The following is a 24502-nucleotide window of genomic DNA, read 5'->3' as shown; positions in this document are numbered from 1 at the left end:
GTCAGGTGGGCTCTATTGAATACTTATAAATATTATACAACATGCTGGAGCTAATTAGTCATGGGAGAAATTAGTCTAAGCAAATTAATCACTGGTATTCACTGTGGAATTTCGTTGTCTTGTGGCTTAGAGATTATTTAGTGCTTCTCCTGCTTACTCATTTTCTGTTACAATGAATTCACCCATGATAGTAAGGATGACTTGTGAAGAGTTCGTCTCAATTTTTCACTCGCTTCTCCTGGTAGAGGCTAGCACGTGGCTCAGACAATGTTTGGTTGTGGGTTGGAGCAGAAGCCTTCAGGTTAAGTGGGTGCATCTCTACCTTTTTTCCCAGTTGGGGCGCATCTGATGGGGTAGGATCCTCATGCAGTTGAGAGGGAATGTGCGTGGCAAGCACTGAACATCAACATCTGCTTTTTCTTCCCCTACTTGTATAATGCATTGCAGAAGACATGTTTGGGTAACCCTAAGATGGCGGCTGGCGTTGAGCTAAGAGGTGTGGCGCATAATTAGTGTTAACACAGAGTGATCTACTTTTGCCTAATTAGTTAATGTCTTCTTTGTGCTAGTGGTCAACAGATGTTCCTCATTCTTAACTAGTACTGTAGTGCATGCTCCAACCATGCTACTTTATCCTAAACTGATTGGCTGCCTTAGGTATATAAGACACACCTATAGGAAGCACCATCGGATAAGCAGCTAGTAGAGGGATAACCGGATAAGCACGGTTAAGCAGCACCTCTGATAGATGGCAGAAAGCAGGTTGCACATTGCAGAACGGAGAAGTAAAGCCACACCTCTAGATAGCAGAGTGAAGGACGCAGGATGCAGGATGCACCTTTAAGAAGAAGCAGCAGAACTAAGAAGATATAGATCTCTGAAAGTGTAGTCTCTCTCTCTTAAGCAAAGTCTCTCTTTCTCTCTTATGCAAAGCCTCTCTCTCTCTCTCCTCTCAAAGCAAGTAAGCCTCATTTCCTCTATCATCTATAAACTAGCGAATAAGCAAGCAAGCAAGAAGGCAGCGCACTAAAGAGAAAGATAATAGAAGTGGCTCAGTTTCCAGTCCACCTCCGATAAATACCCGCACAATTGTTGCTGCAGGCGGTAACAAATTGCCAAGGGCGGCGACAATGCATCAAGATCCTTGAGGAATATTCATGTTAAACTGTTTTATTTAATGGCACTCTTGCCAGATATGAGTGGCACATGCCTATAATTCCCACTGCTTGGGAGGGTGAGGCAAGAGAATCACAAGTTCAAAGCCACCTCAGCAACTTAGCGAGGGCCTAAGCAACTCAGTGAAACCCTGTCTCTAAATAAAATACAAAAAAGGACTGGGGATGTGGCTCAGTGGTTGAGTGCCCCTGAGTTCAGTCCCCAGTACAAAAAAATAAAATTAATTAATGGCACTCTCGACAAGTCATGAAATGAGAAGATGTGGCATTGACTTTTTGCTCTAAGTTTTAATCTTAAATTCATGGAGGGATTGGAGTCAGCACTTGTAGGATCTAGTTCTTGTAGGATCTAGTTCTCAGGAGGACCACACTGTTAGGGCCTGGGTGCTTAAGGGCAGCAGATACAGTCATGACCAGAATTTATACCTGAAATCAGAGAAACTGTGTATATTGAACAGCTTGGCATGGCATTTGCACTTTACAATGTACTGACATATGCATTGTTTTATGTGCTTCTTACACACATTCTATAGGTTATAATTATTGCTATTCATAAACAGGAAACTAAAGATATTTGTTGACACTCCCAAAGTCACATAGCAAGAAAGCAGCAGATACCCTGACTTAATTTCTTGCTCTTCCCGCACCTCAGCTGACATCTCTGCAGGATGTTTCAGGGTGAGGCCTAAATGTGATAAATGGAATTTTCAGACCATTAAATCCAGACATTTCACCTAGTATTGCTTTCCTAAAAGATTAAAGTCATAAAACCAACTCCATTACATATAACTATATTCCAACTTTAGAAAGTGTATGGGAAGCCAAACCATGTTCTGCACAGCATGGTCTTAGGAGTCAAAATTGAACATTTCATTTGAAATGCACCCGGGGTTACTTAGAATACAACTTCTCCATGCCTTCATTTTCTCAACAATGAAATGGGGAAATGATCCCTATTTCGTAACATTGTTATATTAAAAATAATCTATTAAAGCAGTTAGAGTCTTTTTAAACCATATTAGGTGCTCAGCAGGTATTCTCTTTTTTTATTGGCTAGGCTTATTTTGGCACTTTTCTAAAGTGTGAACTGTAAATGTGGGGTGATACTGGCTCCTCCTCACAGAAAAAGAAAAACATAAATTTAATAGTCATAATGTGTCACTATAAAAATGCCTAATAAAAAGGAAACAAACCTACCATTTCTAATGCTAAATGGTAAATCTAATTTGTTATATACTCAAAATGTATACTGAAGATATTTTCCTTCTAGATCTTTCAAAATGACACAACTAAATTATTGTTGAAAAAGAAGTGATAATAAAAAATTGGAAAATCTGAAGGTTAGTTTGGGATTCTATTAGCTCATATTTGAACACATCTCTTCAGATCCAGTCATTTTTAGATGATTTCTATCTACTTGGATGACCAATTTTTCTGAACCATTGTCATATAATACATATAAACACTTGATTCTTTGAAGGAAATATTACTTACTATACCTCATGTTTCTTCAGTGCCCAGTTGACATTGCACATTATTCACTTTCTGGGTCTGGAAAAATAAAGATTCATGAAACAATTATTTCATCATTTATTTTTGTACTTCTCTTTGACTTTCTTTATATTTCATTATTATTTTGTATCTTAGTTATTTTCTAATGTATTTTTATTCTCTAACTTCATGCTTCTATAAATTCTCAACCACATCTTATTCATCTTTATAACCTCTCTATATCTTGTAGAGGGCCTTGTACATAGTACACATTCATTATTTTATGAATAATATTTCTTCTTACTAATAATTTAATGAGAAGAACTTTAACAAATAAAATAGATGAGTAGAAAACTGATGTTTGTGTGCATGTATGTATGTGTATGTGTGTGCTAATAATGGAAGACCCACTCTTCCAAGTGGCCAAAATGGTAAAGGAATTTATTGACTTATGTAACTAAAAGTCTAAATGTACAGCAGAATTGAATCATGAACTATTAGAGGAGTTTGTGATGCCATTTAAAGTTGTTGCTCCATCTCCCAGTGATTACCCAGGGCTTTATCTTCCTACACTTGATTTTATATTCTGGATGGCTTTTGCAGAAAGCAGATGACTACCTGATTTTAAGAAGGCTACTTTCTTCTTCTTTCACATCATAGTTGAGAAGGGGAAGTCTCTTACCACAAATATCCATTGAAATGCATCCCTTGGTGAGAAAATTCTTACTGACACATATCCATTTCTATCTATGAACTAATCCCTGCTAACTAGAAATGCTAGGTGATGATGGATAGTTCCTACAACCAAGAGAACGGGAAGAGCCCAGAGTTCAAGGAGAGTTTGATCCCAACCAATCAGAAATTCTGAACAATTTTGGTAGAAGATAGGGAAGGAAGATAGGTGATTAAATGAATTTGCACTATAATTGGGTGGTGGTTTGAACTTCTAGAGGTGTTAGAGTAAAGTTGAAATTCCCCAGTGTGGAAATGAAATAAGTGGTAAAAGCCAGAGCCACATAGAGCTCTAAATAAATTTAAAAACGCAGTGTTTTCAGATGGATATTATCTGAATAAAAAAAATTATTTTTCCCTGCCATTAATTTTGTGAAACCAATTCTAATGATTCATTATGAAAATAAAAGAATTTTATAAAATATTCAAAGTAATTGCATCACATCTAACATTATTCTTTTCCTTCTCAAAATGAAAACAAACAAATGAAAAAATCCAAGCTACAAATTTAGCACAAGTATTAAATAATTTTAAAGATCTTTATGAACCTTTGGGTTTCACAAGAGGTAAAACCACATTTGCATTTCAATTTTGTTGAGTCACAAAATACCTAAAAGATTACCTGTGAGAGCAGTTCTCATCCTTGTCAAGCTAATAAAGTAATTCTCATTGTCCGATTCCTCTAGAAATTAATCTAGCCTCAGACAAGCATACAGTACTCTCCACACCCACCAAGCCACTTGACCAAACACCCAGTTCCCCAGGACCCTGGCTATGCCTCCAGTGTCCCCACCTGGACTGGTATTCTTTGGTTGGCAGTCATCTAACAAGCATTCTGAATTCTTCCCTGAAACTCATCCTCTTTCCCTTTCTTCTTCTTTCCACAAAAGCTTTCATCTTTCACCTCCAGTCACTGCAAAAATACCCAATGCATTACCAAAAAAATAAATAAAAATATCCTTGAGGATCAGGAATTCTCCTAATTTTCATGTGTTATGCCAATTTTGTAATAATGAAAATAGTTAAGTGAGATACCTAAGCTGCTTCGTCCAGACTATTTATGAAAAACAATGGAGAAAATGACTCTAGTATTTTCCTCTTAAAATGTCTTAATGATGTTCAATAGAGATTTATGGTCAGCTTGGAGGAAATAGGTTCATCCAACTGTTGTTAGAACAGACAGGATTTTCTGCTTTCCCTTCCAGCCCACACTACTGAAGGGGATGACAGGAGAAAATTATTTCACTGCTGTTGCTCAATGGATGGGCAGAACTTCAGAACATCATTCTGGCTTGCTGTTCCTGCTGTCCTCAGAATAGCATTTCAAGGCATGTGGAGACCCCTGTCTGGGAGAATTTAAAGAGGTCTAGGGAGCAAATTGTCATCATTACTTTGAACATTGGATATTCCATAGAGGTTTAGTTTAACATAAAAGGTGAAAACATATGTTAGTATTCCTACTTTCTTCTTTATGCAACTCAGAAAATGTTTCTCCCTTCTCTTCTACCTTGTCCACTTCACCAAGTTTTATATAAATATAGAAACATGTAGAGAAAAAGATGGACAATAGAAATAGATAGATGATAGACAGGGTTTGGGTTTCTGCCATTATTTTTTAACTGGCATCCCCAGATACTTTCCACTGGAATGTATGTTAAAAGGCACATCAAATATATATTATTTGCCTAAGGTGGAAATTACTGTAAAACTGACAAGAGAAGTGGTACTTCCAAAATCTAAAGGGACCAAATTAATTCAGAATGTAAAAGTGTTCCTTATCTTTAAACCACACCAATGTGTACACATGTGGAATATTGCCACAAAGGATTCATGCTGTCAAATGGCGACTGACAAGGAACACGTCTTGAGGATTGTGAAAATAAAAACCAAATACTCGAATCTTAAAAAATTCTAATTTACTTTAATTTGAGTTCGAGAAACATCAAAACCATCAAATTGTCTTTAGTTTCCACTTTTTAAAGAATGTTTACTTAGCAAAGGAAGACAGTCTAACAGACTTCCTAGAACCTCTTAAGTTTTTTACTATTTAAATAAGTTGATTGCTTTTTGAAGGAATTACTTTTAAGCATATAATTTTCCACATTTAAAAGAGAGATTGAGAAAAAAAAATACAATAAGTCTGTGCTGAATAAGCATTGCTTCTAACACATAGTTCTTAAATACACACATTCAAAAGCTAGTTTTTAATCCTATTTTTCTATAAACTTGGAAGGAAATTCAGCCAGACCCACCTTGATTTGTACCCCATTATTTCTGGTAAGTAAGCACGTGTATATAAACTTTCACACACATATGCAAGCCCATGGTACCAGAAAAATTTGGACACATTTACCACTTAGAAATGAATTTCATCTCCCTCAGAGGCACAAGCTAGTTTTCAATTCTGAACTTTCTGAGTACCAGTCATATCAATGTTACATGTTTCATCATTTACATTTCTAAATAAAGCAAAGGTATTAAAACCCTGATGGTGGGAGTCTGATTTTTTTTTTATTTTACTTTTTTACTAATACACCAAGTGAGATAATTAACATGATTCCAAATATAGGTACGGGAAGTTTCACTCCTATGTTGTGAGAGAGAAATATGTTCTCTGGTTTATATTTATGTTAATATACAACTTCAATAGACTTTATTGGTTATCTGTAAGAACTTAAATCTGCTCACAATTGGAAAAAATGTGATAGGTTTGAGTTGATTGATGATTAAGTAAATGATATTGGATACTGGTGAAAAACGAGTCAATATTTGAAAACAACAAAAAAGGAACATGTGGAAACCAGGTTTCTTTCTTTCTGATAAAGTCAAGAAAGGGATAGATATTTTTAAAATCATCCCATACCATAATATGAAAATAATAAAATTTAATTTTGCTTTCTTTTGGCTTATTATTTTTGGTTCCTTATCAAAGTTACCCATATTTCTGGTATCTTATTGTTTATTGACTTTCATCATTTTATCTCATGAAAATTCTGCTCAACTATGTTTCCATTATTATTATTTTTTTTGTTGTTCATTTTCAACTATCCCATTTTCTCTTGTTTCCAGATGTGGACAAGGATGGAAGGGAAACCGATGCCACATCAAGTTCAATCCTCCTACTTTAGATGTCCTGTACAGTCAGAACAGTAGGTGACATTATGACTAAAAAATGGCTTGGTTTGGGGTCTTTAATGTTTTTTGCTATATATATTTACTTTTTTAATCTGTTTGAAATTCCAGACATATGGCCACTTCTGGGTATCGGATTTGCATTCCTGATGACTCATGTTATCCTTACCATCTTGTGTTGTCTTGCAAACAGAAAAGAACCAGTAAGGTAATCGATGCCTTTAATTGTTCAATGAAGCATAAGTAACAGAAGAGTTTTCTGAAACTTTTCACTTGCTGTATTTTCTTTTTATCCTGCGTTACATGCATGAAATTCCTATGTTTCCATACTGCACAGGTTTATTTTTGTGGGCAGAAACAAAAGCTACCTAACAATGATCACTCTTATATATTTTAGTAAAAAGCCTTAAGATAATGTTGGGAGCCTTTTTGAAGACACCAGAAAGAGAGAGAGAGAGAGAGAAACTATGACATTGTTCACAGACTAAAAACAGATGAGGAGCTATGTGTACCATCCTGATGGTACCTGAGAAACAGCAGAACCTCAACAGCGATCCTTTCTTGGCTTATACAGAATGGCTGGCCTCTCAGCACCGATGTTTTAAGCCAAGACTCCCATGGCATGAGCAATACTCAAAGAAGAGACCAAGAACAGCTGTGCCTGAAGAAAATCTGCATCCTGGGCTCATGCATAAAACTCAGAGGCCCTTACAATCTACAGAGATATTTAGGATCCAAAGCTTTCTACCCCTCAGCCATCTTCTCATCATTAGTATAGGTTACAGTTCACCCCAATAATGAAATACTTGACTTTTCCATAAACTCAGCAAAATAAGAGCTCATAATAAGATTGCATAAAACTTTAAGAAATTAAAGCATTGCTTCACTTCCTGCACACCTGAGTTTTGGGTCAGAGATTTATACCTACTGCAAATTGACATGTTAACAAATCATTTTCCTTGTGTCAACTTGTAGTCCCACCTGGTAATTTCTCCTCAGATCTCCAGCCTGAAATCATGTTAATTAGCAAATACACATCTTGATATCATGAATTAAAGAGAGCTATTACCGAACTATGGTGTCCCTTGCCCAGACTATCAATCTGTTATCATTAAGGAGATCTTACCATGTATTCATTTTAAAAATTTTATATGCCTAAAATATGTCAGGAAATGTGAGGAGAGACACGAGCGAGAAGCAATCTGAACTTTAAAAAGTTTTTAATCTAGTGGGAGAAAGAGACACATAAATGAAATACTGCTCGTGTACTAGAATAGACATGTTTATTAGCTGGGATTCTTCAGAATTTAGATATATATAGAGATAGATGATAGATAGATATTTTATTTAGCTCTTCAAACACAGGAAGAGGGAGAGCTTGACTTATTTTAAACAACTACATCTTACAGTTGTAAGACCTGGCAAGCAGGAACCTTGTAGGACAGGAAATTCAAGAGTTGATGGTACAGCCTTGAATCCAAAATCTGCCAGGCAAGCCCGCAGGTGCTTGGGAACAGGGAAAGGGTTTCTATGTTGTTTTGAGTCAGAATTCTTTCTTCTCAAGGAAGTTTCAGTCTCTGCTCTTGAGGCCCACCCATGTTATGGGTGAGTAAAAAAGTAAGTTGCTTTACTTGAACATTTTCAATCAGTTGACTTTACAGTCAACTATAAATGTTTAGCATATTAAAAAAAAAAAAAAAACAACCCTGCACGGCAACATCTAGACCAACCAGGCAAGGTGCCATAGCCTGACTAAACTGACACATAAAGTTAATCATCCTAATATATAAACAAGTTGTCATATCCAACAAGCAGCAAGAGCCCTTGGAAGGAGTCCTAAATTTCTCTCCTCCAAATTCGTATTAGAAACCTATACTTTGAGCTATTGAGAGGCTCCCAGGCAAATGTCAGCAGCTCTATGCCACAGTCTGACAAAGCCACCGTCCTCTCTTTTCTCTTCTATTTCTTTCATTCATTTGCATTCTTTCTCTTCTTTGCTACTCACCTCTTTTTTTTGTTTTGTTTTGTTAAACTTTATTTCTGTTTTATTTTTGCCTACTTCCTTGTCCATCTTACCTTAATTTTCCTTCTGTGGACACCTGCCTGTCCTTCATCTCCCCTTCTTCCCATCACTTATTGACACACCCCCAGCTTTATCTATATCCTTTCCTTCCACAAGCATATGTGCACATTCTCCATGGGAGATGTCATTTCCTTTCAAGGTTTCAAATGCCATCTGAATGTGAATGGATTTAAGTCAGTTTTCTCACACTGAAATTCTTTTCTGAATTCCAGATCCACAACCTACATTCAACCACTTGCTGAACATTTTTCTATGAAATTTTTCTTTAACCCGTTTGAGGTTAGTGCCCATCATTTCCATATCCTGAAGCTTACCTTTGAAGTCCTAGGATAAGGGCTAAGATCATTATTTGAAATGAAAAGCTGAAATATAGCTGAGTTTATCATCCTATCAGAACTCTAATCTGAAAAGAACAATCCCTTTGGCACAAATGTTGCAGAAATGGAATGAAATTTGCCCACACCCCTCAAGTAGAAGGCTCCAAGTACCATACCTTCTAATGAACTGCCAAAACTACCAATAATTGGAGTAAGACACAACTCACTAAGGCTTACTAAAGGGAGCAGAATCATCTCCACTGCTGGAATTCAGTCTCTCATCTCTCTAGTCTAAGGAAAGACCTGGAAGAAAGGAAGAAGGGCTTCTTGTAAGTCATTGTCTTTGAAGGAGGCCAGTATTTGTGGTGAGAAGTTTTTACCATTTTCTCAGGGAAGAAATGGAGAAGGGGAGGAAGATATCACCAGCTGTACTCCCCAAAGCTAAATAACAGAAGAGCTCCAAGACAATTAATAGACACAATTGGTTGTGTCTAGAAAAAAATGTGAAAAAAAATCTTCAGCTCTGCTTTCAGAGCCTACAAGAGTGTTTGACTTGTGTACCCTCAGCAGATGGACATCAACACAACTTTCAGTTTAAAACTTTCAGTTTCCACTATAAAAGGGGGTGGCCAATAGTGTCCTGCACTAGCTAGGTGATAAACTGCACTAGCTGATAGCTAGGTGATGAGGTGATAGAGTATCTAGGAAAAATGGCGGGGAAGGAGAGTGGCAAGTCATACTATATCCCAGTTTTGCACAACTCTCAGAAGATGGGAAACTTCCTTTAGTCCATCTGAAGAGGCAAAAAGAACAGAGATAAATTGGGATTGTAGGGTTATCCATAGAGCTACCAGTTCAGGTAACGTGATAGCACTGGAAAGGGTATTGGGATAAGCATTGGGCTGAAGGTAGACACAGCTATCTTTTTGTTTTTAATGTTTTTATTTGTGCATTAGAATTATACATAATAGTGGGGTTCATTTTGACCTACTCATACATGCATGGAATTTAATCCATTTCAGTCCCCAGTGCTTCCTTTATTCTGCCTCTCTACCTATTGCCCTTTCTTTCTTCTATAGACCTTCCTTTTATTTATTTATTTATTTTAAAAATTGGTACTTGATAAATATATGTAAGTGGAATTCACTGTGGTATATTCATATATGTATGTAGTATAATTTTGTCAAATTCATTGTGCATTTCCTCCTTTTCCTGTCCCTCTTCCTTCCCTCTTAATCTCCTTCCTCTACTCCATTGATCTTCCCTCTACTCTCATGAGATTCATGCCACACATTTTCCCCTTTCTGTGTTCTAGATTACACACATGAGAGAAAGCATTTAACCTTTGACTCTATGAATCTGGGTTATTTCACTTAGCACGATGTTCTCCAGTTTCATTCATTTACTAACAAATGACCTCATTTCATTTTTCTTTATCACTGGGTAAAGCTCCATTGTGTATTTATATCACATTTCCTTAATTAATTCATCTGTTGCCAGACACTTGGGCAGGTTCCACAACTTGGCTTTTGTGAATTAAGATGCCATGAACACTGATGTATCTGTATCACTATAGTACCCTGATTTTAGATCTTTAGGATAAATACTGAGAAATGGAAGATTTGGGTCATATGGTGGTTCCATTCCTAGTCTTTTGAGAAATCTCCACAGTGGTTGTTCTAATTTACCATGCCACTAACAATGTATGGGTGTGCCTTTTCCTTCACCTCCTCATCAGCATTTATTATTATTATTATTTGTATTCTTGATTATTGCCATTCTAATCAGAGTGAGATGTAATTTCAATGTAGTTTTGATTTGCATTTTTCTGATCTCTAGGGATGTTGAAATTTTTTTTCATATATTTGTTGCCCATTTGTATTTCTTCTGACAAAGCTGTCTTTTCAAGGTGTTCAATAATGGAAGGGACCAAAGTGAAGTTCATTTCCACATATACATGAAATCTATACACTAGCATCATGGAGATCTTGACAAGGAAAAGGTACACACACACACATTAACACTTCAGAACTACATTAACCCATTAGGCAATAGGAGGCATATCCCTACCTTTGATAGGTGACTAATTTGATAAGAAGATTTCACAACCAACCTTTTGTGTCTACCATAGAGCTAAAATGGGTTGTTTCAATTCAAACCACAAACCTCACCCTCTTCCTTATTTAAAGCAGCAGCCCTGGTTTAACTATAAGTCTACAGTGGAAGAAGGACAGGAGACAAATAGAGAATGGAATCTGATATTATTTGGTAGCTTTAAAATGAATTGGATTAAATGTCAATCATTGAAAGTGACCATAAAACTATGAAATTTGCCTAAGATAAGTGAGCTGGGTCAAGAAGGAAGACACCTGATAGAATACGGAGGGAATGAATGACTTCAAACAAATAAACAACAACAACAACAAAATAGAAGCACTTTAAAGTTTTTAAAATTCTTTAGATAGCTCGATTGGTTAACCCCAGTCTTGGGCTCCACATATAGTGTAGTAGGTGAGATCCAAAATAGCATCTCTGTCTCTGACCCTCTGGTTTACCTCCTTGTTCTCTTCTGGTCTCTGTGATATTTTCTCTCTCTGATTTCCAAAATCCCAAACAAAAGTTTTTATTCCCCGTTACTACCAAAATCAGATATCACTCCATACTGGATTCTGTGTCTTCTTAACATCTCCTTAGTCACCCATTCCACACCCCGCCCAGGAAACAGACTAGCCTGGTCCCAGTAAAGGCCAAGCAAAACCAGAACCTCTACCACTCCTCTGCCACCATCCTCTTCAGTAGCAAGGATGCCTACCCTGGGGCCTCAGAGACTTCTCAAGGGTCAGTGGCACAGACAACTTCAAAGGAGTCTTTTTGCAGATAGTCAGATTTCATACATTCCCTCCCAGAAGGAATCTGAGTAAGAAAGGTACATCTGGCCGGCCCATCTCTTTTCTCATTTCACTTTTTCTCAGGTATTCTCCTCTTTATCCAGCACCTATCATCAATCATACTAAAATAACTCATCTATGGCAGAGAGATATCCCCCGGGGAGGGGAGGGCACAGAAGAATAATATGAGAATGCATCCACCCCAGAGAGACAGATTTGAGACAAGCAATATTGAAAGGGGAACAAGATAGAAACTTCTTCCAAGTTACTCTATTCCACTCTGTTCTTTTCTACTCTGCTCTGCTTTGTTTTCTTTTCTCTTTTCCATCTCTCTTACCACCCTTCCCTACCAACCCTCCACTTAGAATTATAAATCACAATTAATAGAGACAATTGGATAGATAACAGGACTGGCTTTGTCATTTATGTCAGTTGGCCCAGTTAATAATTTCTGGAATTTTAAGGAGTTCAACCTAAATTCTCAAAATTTTATGAAAATGTATTTGAAGAATTTTGCAATATCAAATATTTTAGAAAGATCAAATTTATAAATGTTAGGTAGTAACTTTAACATGTAAAAGGGGATGCATAATTTTGCAAAATTATTTTAGGGAGCACTTACATGACAAAGTTTAAGGACTGCTAACCAAGTTTAATTTTCTGATGTTTCCACTCTTCTGCACCCTGCTCTTGAGAAAAATCTCACTATTCCCCAAAAGCATGTGGCTTTTCAAATCCTCTGCTATGTAGTTGTATATTTTTTAAACCATGCAATCATTTTTTGCCATCCTGTCATGGTTAGTCACTCAAAACATCGTTCTGAACAACAGGGTTACCACACTTATTACATAGTCAACTTATCTATTTCCTTATAATCCTTATCTTCCTTTCCCCAAGACCCTAGCATTGCATGCTAATTAGTACCCAATGTGTGATTATTAAAGATTACCTGAACTTTATTGAGATGTATTTATACTTAGCATCACCAAAAACCATTGTCTGTACCCACTGATTACTTTCAAATAAAAATATTACACATTGAATTTCCAAACAAGTCTGTTTTTCCTAAAGTTATATGAAACATTTGACTAACTAAAGTTATATGAAACATTTGACCAAGCGATAGTTAAATAACAGTGGTTCACATTGAGAATGATGCCCAAACCTAAAGATTCAGTAATTAATGTGAGCAAGAAATTATCATCCTCTCAAAATAAACTTTAACCAAAAGATTTTTTTATCAAATTTTATAAAAAGGATCTGTTGCATGTGGGACTGGTGGTATACTACTGTAATCCCAGTGGCTGGGAAGACTGAGGCAGGAGGATTGTAAGTTCAGAGTCAGCCTTAGAAACTGAGTGAGGCCTTAAGCAACTTATCAAGATACTGTCTCAAAGTAAAAAATAAGAAGGACTGGGGAGGTGGCTCAGTGGTTAAATGCCACTGAGTCCAATTCCTAGTACCAAAAAAAAAAAATCTATAGCACATGAGATCCTTCAGTAACTTGAAAGAAAATTTTTAATTAATTTTTTCAAGAACATAGGATGAAGATTGTATGCTTAGACAATACTAAGCACAGGAACAAGCCATTTAAAGTTGCTGTTAGAAGTTTGATTTCCTGGATTTTAGTGTACTTTCCATGACCCTTCTGTTAGCTACTTGCCACTTTGATTGCAGGAAAAAGAACACAGCTCCAGCCATCCTAATCAAAATAAAGAATTTAGGGGAAAGACACAGTATGCCTCATAGAGCTCAAGGGTAAGAATAAATGAGTTGGGGGCTCGGGAAGACCTAAGACACTTCAGTTCTTCTTGTGCTTCTCTCCTCTGCCTCTTTTTGTTGGTCTGCTTTGTGATTCTCTCTGTAGGTGTATTTCCTCTACAGTCCTTATAACAAAAGGTATTCACTAAAGTATGAGTGTTAGTCCTATATCACCTTCCCAGGCATGTAGAGTGATGGTCTCTTTCTCTTATTGTCCACATTGCATATTCCAGAGGAAAACCTTCTGATGAGTCAACTTGGGTAGAATTCCCATTTCTGATAAAAAAGCAAAACAAAACAAAACAAAACACACACACACACACACATATGGGTAAAATATGGGGCAGGACCAAATAACAGTCACATGACTACAGGAAGACCATTTCAAGGTCCTGTAGTGGTGAGGAGGGGCCAATAAGATCAATGTGAAAGATCTCTGTAAGGTATCTACTACATCTGGTCCAAAAGGCACTGGAATTTTATTCATGACACTTTAGAGGACTCATCAAACATGGTGATCTTAAAAGTTGTTTATAGTAAGAGAAAAGAGATGTGATCATCAAATCTATACCCAGAAATCAAGATTAAATGATACAAATAGTGAACTATTTATTCTTCTTTTGATTGCAGCTGGTTTACAATTGCTGTTTTCCTATTTAGGACTTTATTGTGTTTGCCTAGGACAAAAATCACAATAAATAACTGTTCCTTACCCTGCATTGGGGCATATGCTGCTGAAATATTGTGCTAACTTAATAAATAATAAAAGTTAAAAATAAAGAAACATATTTAACTATATTAAGAAATAAAAGTGTCTATATGAATAACTATTTGAAAGGTTTAGGCCTGAAATATTTCTAAATAATTTCACAGAATTTAAATTAGTTCAGGCTACCATAACACAATACCATAGACTGGGTGACTTGAACAACAGACATTTATTTTCACAGTTTTGAAGGTTGTAAAATTTTAGATGTAGGTACCAGAGATTTAAGTATTGAGGAGAACTCTCTTTCTGGCTTGTAGATTTTTTCTTGCTGTGTCCTCACAGGGCAGAGAAAGGAAGACCTGGTGTCTCTTTCTTTTCTTACTAATCTCATTATGGTGGCTCTGTCTCATGGCCTTATGTAAACCTAGTTTCCTTGAAGAAGCCCCCCTCCTAATACCATCACTTTAATGATTAGGACTTCAGTGTATACATTTAGTGTATAATAGTAAGTATGCACACGTTGGAAGGATTCTTGGGTAGGATGTTATAAGCTGTGCATGTAAGTTTGGGTAGGTCTCCTAATTCAATTGCACAAACATTTATTTATTTTTTTCTTTTGTGCCAGTCTTCAGAGGGCAGAAAGAAAAATTCATTAATATCCCAACTTTCTGGCTCATACTCAATTTTATTGTTTGATTCTGATGAGTGTAATGATAGAAATGTAAACTAAAATCGTACAGGATAACATTACAGGAAAGAATGAAAGAGAATGATGGTTGGTTGTGCTTTTAATAAGAAAAGAAGGAGAAAAGATTAGAATCCCAAATCCTAGACCTGCTGCCCATATACCAATGGAGAGTACAGATTATTCTTTGAAATTCTTAAGTGAGTGGCACATGGTCCCTAAATAAAATATCCATGCCTATAATATTAAATTCTCTCTTCCAGAATTGGTATGATAATGTGAATCTTTGAAGGCAGAAGTTTAGCTGCTATTCAAGTTTGAGATCCCTGGATAGGCCCAACCAAGGTCCAGCAATGAATATTTATTCTTAGCAAAAATCGAAACCTTGCTTACTCTATGCCTTAAGGCGTTCAGCTGCTTTTTAAGCCAGAGTGTCACTAGTAAGCCTGGCCTGGTCCCAGAAATGAATACATAGCATTAACAAACTGGAACTCCAGTAGCATAATGGTTAAGGTGGTTTCATAATGCATACAAAACCTGTGATCTCTCCACATGTCCACACCTGTGTTCACCTACAAGAAATACAGCTATTTTCACAGTTTGAGATCCACAAACTTTACTCCCAAATCCCAATCCCCTGAGCATATTTCGGCCACACTCTGACAACCCTGTCAAATGTTAACTTAGAGCCAGAAAAAAGAAATTGAGAGCAGATCTTTCAAATCTTACCCTTCAAAAAAGGGTTGGACCACCAATGTGGTTCCTTTTTCTCCTCTTTCTCCCTTACTTCCTTCTTCTCTCTTTTTCTTCTTTCCTATTTTAAAGGAAGCCCCAAGCAACCTGCTCTCTGATCATTTTCCCTTAATTCCCACCCTTGTTTTCTTGTTCTATAGCAGTAGAAGAAAGAGCCACAAGAGAGGCCTCAAAGAAAAGAAAATATTTTTCCCATGCTCATAAAACTGACTACTACTCATAAAACTTTTCTTTCTTCTCCAGATAGTTGATGAAGGTAGAACTTATATTTAGAGGCGGAGTGAGAGGCATCCAGGACAAGTCTTGATACATTATCTAAAGGCCATGTGGTAGCCAGCAATTGAGATGGAGGCATTGAGGGCTCTAAAGAAGAGATGGCATCTGTATTTAGATCTGAAATTCTTTGAAATTCTTAAATGAGTGGCACATGGTCCCTAAATAAAATATCCATGCCTATAATATTAAATTCTCTCTTCCAGAATTGATATGATAATGTGAATCATTGAAGGCAGAAGTTCCAGAAACCTGTGAATGAGTAAAGGGGGTTCCAAAGCATAAAAGAAAACATGGAACCTTGTGGTTTCAAAAATGGTACAAGTAGCTATAGAGTGTGGGAAGGCAATCAAGTAGATTACCCTTGTAAAAGTATATTGTAGAGAGGTTGTTAAGGACTTTAAATGCCCACTAGAGAGATTTCAGTTTATTTTTTAAATAGAGAAACAAAAGGGCAAGCATCATCTTCTGTCTACCCTAATAAATCCATCCTCCAAAATAGAATGGAGAGGGACATTCGTAAAAACTGGCTTTTATAAATTCCACCAACAGGCCTTCTTGTCCTCTGACTTTGTTGTATTTGGTCAAAGCTGAACATACTGGGAGAGGAAAGGGAGGAAGGTCTGGGTATTCCTAACCTTCTCCCTACAGCTGGCTGCTGAAAGTGAGGAGTCTGTCAGTAGATTCTATACTGTCTTATCCTAGTTCCACTTCTTCTTTCTGCTTCCAGCTTAAGGCGGTGACAAGCCTGATGTTACTGTCTCAGTGTACTGCACCATCCTTTATAATTTCTCTATATTCTGGTCATATCATTGTAAATTGTCAGTTTATCAAACACTCCTCAAATTTTCCAATTTGAGTGTCAGCAATTTCCCACCAGGACGCTGCCTAATACAACCCAGGAAAGTGTCTTAAGTAAAAGAATGACAAAAAATAACTTGGTTTGTAAAAAAGAAGGCATAGTATTAAAAGTAGATTAGAAAATGTGAAGATAGAGATTGTCAATCTAAAAACACAAGCCTGTTCCTGAGATTCAGATGAGCCTAGAAAACTGGGGAGACTGACACTAGAGGGGGTCAGAAAAAAGCAAGTATTCATGATGATTCCAGGGTTTTACACTTGCATGGTTGATAATGCTGAGACCCCAAAACTCAGGAAGAAAATATGTTTGGGTAATAGAGAAATATGTTTTGATATCCTACATTTTCTTACATATCAAATGATGAAATTGGACTAAAGCAGCTTTCCCCAGACTTCTATCATACTTGGGCTATTCCTAGAGTTTAGATTGTAAATGTATTTTTTAAAATGATATTTTTCTAACAGATTTAATTTTATTAATTTTTGCATAATCATTTCATGAATAAAAATAAAAATAAAAATAAAAATATTCATGAAATCATGGATTTTATATGCCATTTATTAATGTTTTCTATTATACCTTTAGTATGAAATGCAGTTATGTAATTAAAATATTTGTGTTGTCTAAATTAACCTCTTATACAACCAGTGTTATGCTGGTTACATATGAGAAATTATAAATTAAATTATCTTAAAGTATTTTCCCCCAGTCTTGAAATTGTCTGATTGCAATAGAATATTGTGCTCAGTTTTGGGGGGCCTAAATATTCTCTGCTTATCATGCAACTGCATTAAGCATTTCAATTGTTAGAATACCTTTAATTTCACTGAATTACTACTAGTATCTTTGTACTACAGTTCCCCAAGTTAACACTTAATTTAAAAAATTAGGTATCTAACTTATAATTCAAGATTAGATGAGCCACTTGGCAAATCTGCAGGGTGGTCTTGCCCACACAATTGGCTGATGCTTAACAATGTCTGGGACCAGGTTGTAATTTTATTTGCTGAAAAATCTCTGGGTTAGCATTGTTTGTTTTGTCTTGCCCCTTGCTTAACATATGGTGAGTGTTTCATAAATAATATGTAGGGCAAATGAAAAATCAGATGGGTAGGACCTGCAGATTTGCAATAATACATCAAAGTCTTGGATTCAGTCTCTGTGGGCTGAATAGGTCCAAGACATAGAATTTGTGATACCAACTGCCATCTTTCCAGATGAATCGTGAACACAGAGGATTTATTGATCAAAGGGGGAATAGAACAAATTTCCAGAAATGCTGGGTTTACTTTTTTCTTTGCCATAAAAATAAAACACATAACAGTAATTCTTTCACAAAGACCATGTTCAAAACAAGTGACTCTGCCCTCCTTTCCTGGTCACCATGGGAAGAATTAACCATTCCTTCCTGAGCTTCCAGAGTACTTTGTTCTCAAGCTTGTTTTCATCCAGTTCACTGACTTTTAGTTTAGTTTCTCCCATAACAGATTGTGAGCATCTTGATGGCAGATCCTTGTCCTATTCATATTTATATCCCTAAGCTCAACAAATGGCAGAGAGGAATTCATCTCAGTAAATATTTGTTAAAATTTGATTTCTCAGTCTGTCTACACTTGGGTATTGGAGCCCAAATAAACACTTTATTTTCCAGAGGCAATACTTTACTTGGCCTTAATGCTCCAGAATTTATTCATACAAGAATCCTCGTAGATGACTCAAAAAGTTGGGATATCCTTGTTGGATATATTGAAGGATTTTCTTCAAAGTTGGATGATCTTCCTGTTATATGGTTGATATAAGGAAGTCTAAAGAATTGACAACTGATACCTACCTGTACGCCACTTGGCAGAGTTGTTACTGGGCTCCATGATGGGCTAAATTTTAGTCCATGATCAGAATTGTAAATCCTAGACTTTTAATGAGGGATAGGAGAGAGTACCAAAAACCTACAAGTATAAATATTCATAATCTATGGAAAAAACAGAGCACAAAAAATATCTGGATATTTTATGGAGGCAGGAAATTTACTTTGTTAAATGAATATGTTCAGTCTGTTCAATATTGTCCTCACACTAGACTGTTTAATTTAGACAGTCATGTATGTGAGTTTTTTCCTGAAGTCTCTTAAAGCAGCCTATATCTGATAACTTGATTGCAGATTCTACTTATAGAATTCTGCTTATTGTTCTATTTTTCTAGAGAGCTCACTTCCAAATGACTTTAAGAGTAACTCTTTTCAAGAAAGTTAGTCATATTTACCACCCCCACACCCCATAAAAGAAATTTCACATGGACTCAAAGTGACTTCCCATTTAAAGTAAATATCTACTATTGCTTAACCAGTTACCTGATCATTTAAGGCATTATTTGATTATACAAAATCAATGTGCACACAGTGTCTCAGGAACACAAGTATGAAATAATGCAAACTTTACTGGTGTGTGGAAATGTCTCTGTGTGTTGCTATTGTTGCTGTTAAGTATCTTATTCGACTCTGTTGTCACTGGACATAAACTCCAAATAGTCTAAGGAATCGTGTCTATGTTAAAAATGTAAAGATGACTTTAATCTCTAACAGTCCCATATTCTAATTATTTGGCTTGAAGACAATCATTTCATCGTTGTTACTTTGCCTGTATAATATCTCTAGCAGGATGGGACAGTAGGACAGGCACTTTTTAACATCTTCCTTCTGTTGACTATAAATCTTACATAGCAAGAACACAGTATTCCAGCCACTGACAGATTTCTAAATTGCATTTGTTTCTTCATATTTAAGCAGTCAGAGTAGATAAACGTATTGAAGGAGAATCAGATGTTCCTTCGAAGAGGTAACCGGTTTAAATAAAGTCCAGGAAGGCAGTAAAGGTAAGGGAGGTGTTTTATTAGCAGTAAATCATATCGTTTCACCATAGCATGTAGCAAATGTATTTAGCACCTCTAAATAGAGATTCAGAATTTTACATATTATGATTTATTAATGTTGCTAAGTGAATAGAGATTGGGGGAGATTGGTTTCTTAATTTTTCTTCATTATCTGCTTTGTTATTCTCCAGAATGACTCTTGGCTTTCAAATCTTAGGTCACACCATTTTTCCTTAAAAAAAAAAGTTCTCAAGGACTGCCTAAAATTTCAGATCCTGTTTACTGTGTTGGAATTCCAAACTCACTGAGGAATCAAAGGATAAATTGACAATAGCCCTTCAAGACCAGTTTGCTTTCATCCTTGGAAAAAAAAAGAAAAAGCACCAAGATAAGAAACTCTAGCAATTCATTTGTGCATTTGTTAGCTAATATTTATTAAGCATCTAGTAAGTGCTACTCACCATGCTAGCTGCTAATAATATAAAAACTAATAGTAGTTTACATCTAGTAAAGGAGGTATATGTGAAAGCAAGTCATCCCATGTTGCAGTAAGCATATGCTAACTGCAGAGTCTCACCACAGAAAGCAGAGGAAAGAAGAAGGGAACTATGTTTTGGAGGTAAAGGTAATCAGGTAGGGAGATTGAGGAGGGACTTAGTGGGGAGGTGCTGTATCACCCAGATAGATTGCAATCTAACAAACAACTAAGGAAGACATGTCAGGAAAATGGAATGTGTGTAATGGCACAGACTGTAATCAAGAATAGTGTGGTTAGTACGAAATAAAACATAAGTTAGATATGAAAAATGGTGAGCTAATAAATAGGAATTCAACAGGGAGAGTTTTGCTTTATTTGTTTGCAATTGCAGAGGATGGAACCCAGAGACTCATACGTGCTAGGTAAGTGTCCTACCACTGTGCTATAGCCCTAAGATAATAATTTTTAGAAATCTATATAAAGAGCTAATTATATTCTTGTGTGATAATTTATTTTATTATTTTTAAATAGTTTTAAAATATCTACAAATAAATGCAATTTTATTGCTTTTCCAATTTTTTTTAATTGTCTTACAAGCTGAAATTATTCATAGATCCAGGACAGTTTTAACTAAATGTATTATAAATTCAAAATGGGGCATATTTAGAGGAATTTGATATATTCAGGAGTTATAATGAAATAAGATCATTTTTCTAGATAGATTCTTACATAGGGTCGTCAACTTAAAATTAATTGTCTAAAAGAGAAAGAAGAATGTTGCTAGGCAATTGCTAAGGGAAATCACAGAGGCTGATAATTAACTTCAACATTGCAATCAGTTTTCAATCAAACAGATTATGTGTCTAAAAAAATTCAATAAGGAAATTAGACTGAGTTTCCACATAGAGTAATTTACATGGAAAAATACTTCATTCTGGTTGGAGAAAGTTGCAAAATACTTAGCCCTTTCTGACTGTGGGATGTTGAAGTATCACATTCCTAAGGAGAAAGGAGAAGAAAAGGATATTTTCAGATGAGGTAGCTATCAAAAACTTATTGAATGGAAAGTAAAAGTCAACCAGGTAAATGATTGTTTAATAATATTAGCACACATCCTGCTATGAAATGGGGCTGCTCAAACTATGTAGTAAGAAAAAGTTGTTTTTATTTTTATTTATAATCAATCATATGCCAATGCTTTTAAAATATATTATTTTAAATAAATATTCAAAAAATGAAATAAAACACAAAATATTAGTCCAGATTTCTTATTCTTAGCATTAGCAGATACAAAATTATTCTGTCAAATTGCAGTAAATGTTGCTAAATATTTTCTCTTGATTTTTTAATCTCATCATGAAACAATAAATAGATAAAACCAAAGCTATATACAAACCACACCCTGAGTAGCTCTGAAGTACAGTACATGGTGGATAGTTGAGTAATGTTATATTTCATAAATAAATTTTCCCATGGGAAGTTAATCTTCAAGTGTAAGAGACATGATTGCACATAAATAAATGTCACTAAGTCCATTTTTCTAGGCAGATTCTTACATAGATTGTCAAGTTGAAATTGTCTAAACAATTTAGAAAGAAGCAAGTTACAAATGGTTGCTAAGGATAATCATGAAGACAGCCTTATTGCAATCCAATTTCAACCAAAGAAACTATGTACCTAAGAGAATTAAATCAGGAAATTGGAAATAGTTTTCACATACAGCAATTTAGCTGGAAAAATGTTTCATGCCAACAAGAGAAAGTACTATACATCCTGATAATAAAATGCACAATGAATACAAAGTAGAGTACAGAGAACTGGTTGATCTGGCCCCAGAGTTAGCAAAGTTTCTGGAGGGCATTCAAGAATAAACACAGGAATCAGAAAAATTTGACCCATCTGGAAACTCTGACGAGCGCCCTTAGACTAGCAGGCAACTAGAGATGATAAGAGAGGGGCGACAAAGGGAAACTGAAGATCTCAGCCCTGAGTGATATCTTAGCTCTTAGGTAAATAACTTAGAAGAAGCAGACCTGGGTGGAGGTGAAGAGCTCATGCAACATAAACACCCTGTGATCTTTTCCAAGTTGTAAAACCGTCCCCTATCTGAGAATGTGACATACAGCCACCTTCTGAATACAACTTAGTGAATCCAACCAAGTACCAGGGAAAGTTTTTGGCTTTGTTTTTAATAACATTTAATCTCCTGACCCCAACATTAACATTTTGATGTATCTTTTTCTTAACTTTATTAATGTACATACACACACACACACACATACACGCTTGTCACCTTGAAATCTGAAATTACTTTGTGTGATTTTCTTTTCTCCTTATTTCCCTATGCTGACCATTTTTCAAACGTCTTGGTCTCAAGATACCTTTCTTACAGCTTTAAATATTATCAAGGATCCCAAAGAACATTTTTAATGTGGTCCATATATATCAAATTTTACCATTAGAGAAATTAAAACTGAGAAATATTTTCAATCATATTTATTGATTTACTATGTCAATGAATCTACTATATGTTATCAAAAGAAGTATTATGAAAGTGTACATTATAATATATAAAGTGTAGGTAATTAACATTTTCTGGAAAATGAACTTTACCAACTTTGAGGCTTTGAGGTGTCACATACATAGAAGATAAGGAAAAGAAAGAAACTATTTTCAGAAGAGGTAGCTAGCAAAAATTTAGTGCAGGAAAAGTATGTTAGTCAATTAAATGAGTCAATTAAACCTCCAGTAAAACAAAGCTTCTCAAACTAAATCATAATTTTGCTGAGGGTTGGTATGGGTTTCTAATATCTCGTTCTGCAATTAAAACCATTGAAATATGTCGTTTTGTTGAAGTATAAAAAATTCAACCTTATATAAAAGTATATTTAAAAAAGAGAGGTATAGCTTAATCATTTGGCATGTAATTAAAATAGAATAAACACTACTCAAAACATGACATTGTGATGTTTAAATTATATTTGTATTGTGGAATCTGAAACACCACCAATAAGATTTTTGTATCATTACAAGTTTATTGGTCTATATCTACTTGAAATGGGTTATTTACCTATGTGTGATTTTGTAATATCATACATTTTTCATTTAGAAAATATTACTTCAGTGGTTTATGCAGTTTGTCAAGTGTTAATACATTTCATTATGCAATAAAATAAAAATAGCTGTCAGTCAAGTCTTCAAAGTATTGGGAAACATCATACTTATGGTAGAAAACAGAGGAGTTTTTAAAAATTTTTAATTTTTGTTTGAAAGTTCGAATTTTCTCATCAATAGATATTCTCAAGTGTTTTCCTTGATTTACAAGCTTTGCTTTATTTGTCTTTATGAAAATGTCTGCCAAGTGCCCTACTTAGAATAACCATATCTGTCAATCATTCTTCCTAGTAACAGGGTTACTCCTTGAAAAAAGTGGTTAGTTTAGCATGCAACTCATTCCCACAGTGCTTTCCCACAAAAAAATATACCTGTAATTTAATATTCCATAAAAATGCCTTTTATGCATACTTCTCAGGATGCTAAAAAAGGTTTGTACTGAAGAGTTGAGAGTTAATATGTTTGCTACTTTATCCAAATCAAAGTGACTTTTAAAAATATTTATTGCAAACATAGTCCTAAAGAATGCAACATACATTTTCACACTATGATTTTGATGAATAATAAAACACCAGTCATTTTTCCCTCTACTATATTAAAACCATCAGTGAAAATGTACCCAGTGAATAATTCTAATTAAAAAACACTGATCTGTCTTGAACTTTGAATGAATTTTTTACCTGCATGTCTTGTTATTAATATGAAAATTGTTTTGAATCTGGAAGGGGTCTTTATACTCAGGGGTCCACAGACCATTATCTGAGACACATTGTCCTCTACCACAAAATAGTCTTTAAAGCATTTCTTGAAAGGGCTATATGGTGCTGTCTCAAGTGCATGTATCACCATTTAACCATTCTCTTATTATTAGACCTTGAAGTCATATCTAATTTTTCATTATTTTTATTGATAATTTGTGATCATCCTCTTTCTTCCTTTGTCTTCCTCCCAATTATTTCCTAATGAATGACTCCTGCTAATTTTACTAGGTCAGAAAAGATTTTCAAAGCATGCTTTCAAATCTACGTCCAAAGGGACTCTCCTCTGCATCTGGTTTATGTTAGGTGGTTGTGAATTTGCTAACGCTGCACTCAAGAAACAGAGTCAAGACTGAGTGAGTTCCCACTGGCAGCCTGGGTTTTTTCCTCAAGGTTAAGTTACAGGAACCTGGGTCAGCTTTATTC

General features: G+C 35.5%; 1 protein-coding gene across 1 annotated transcript in view; it reads left to right on the top strand.

Annotated features, from left to right (window-relative positions):
- Malrd1 (MAM and LDL receptor class A domain containing 1) overlaps window positions 1-24502 on the top strand; it is a 686047-nt gene that overhangs the window by 648273 nt on the left and 13272 nt on the right. Inside the window, exons 37-38 of the mRNA XM_047521295.1 lie at window positions 6468-6547; window positions 6642-6738. Coding sequence (XP_047377251.1) covers window positions 6468-6547; window positions 6642-6738 — 177 coding nt within the window. The remainder of the gene's footprint in view (window positions 1-6467; window positions 6548-6641; window positions 6739-24502) is intronic.

The sequence above is a fragment of the Sciurus carolinensis genome, chromosome 12 (genome assembly GCF_902686445.1).
Source record: "Sciurus carolinensis chromosome 12, mSciCar1.2, whole genome shotgun sequence".
Classification (NCBI taxonomy): Eukaryota; Metazoa; Chordata; class Mammalia; order Rodentia; family Sciuridae; genus Sciurus; species Sciurus carolinensis.
This window is presented reverse-complemented; position numbering and strand designations above follow the sequence as displayed.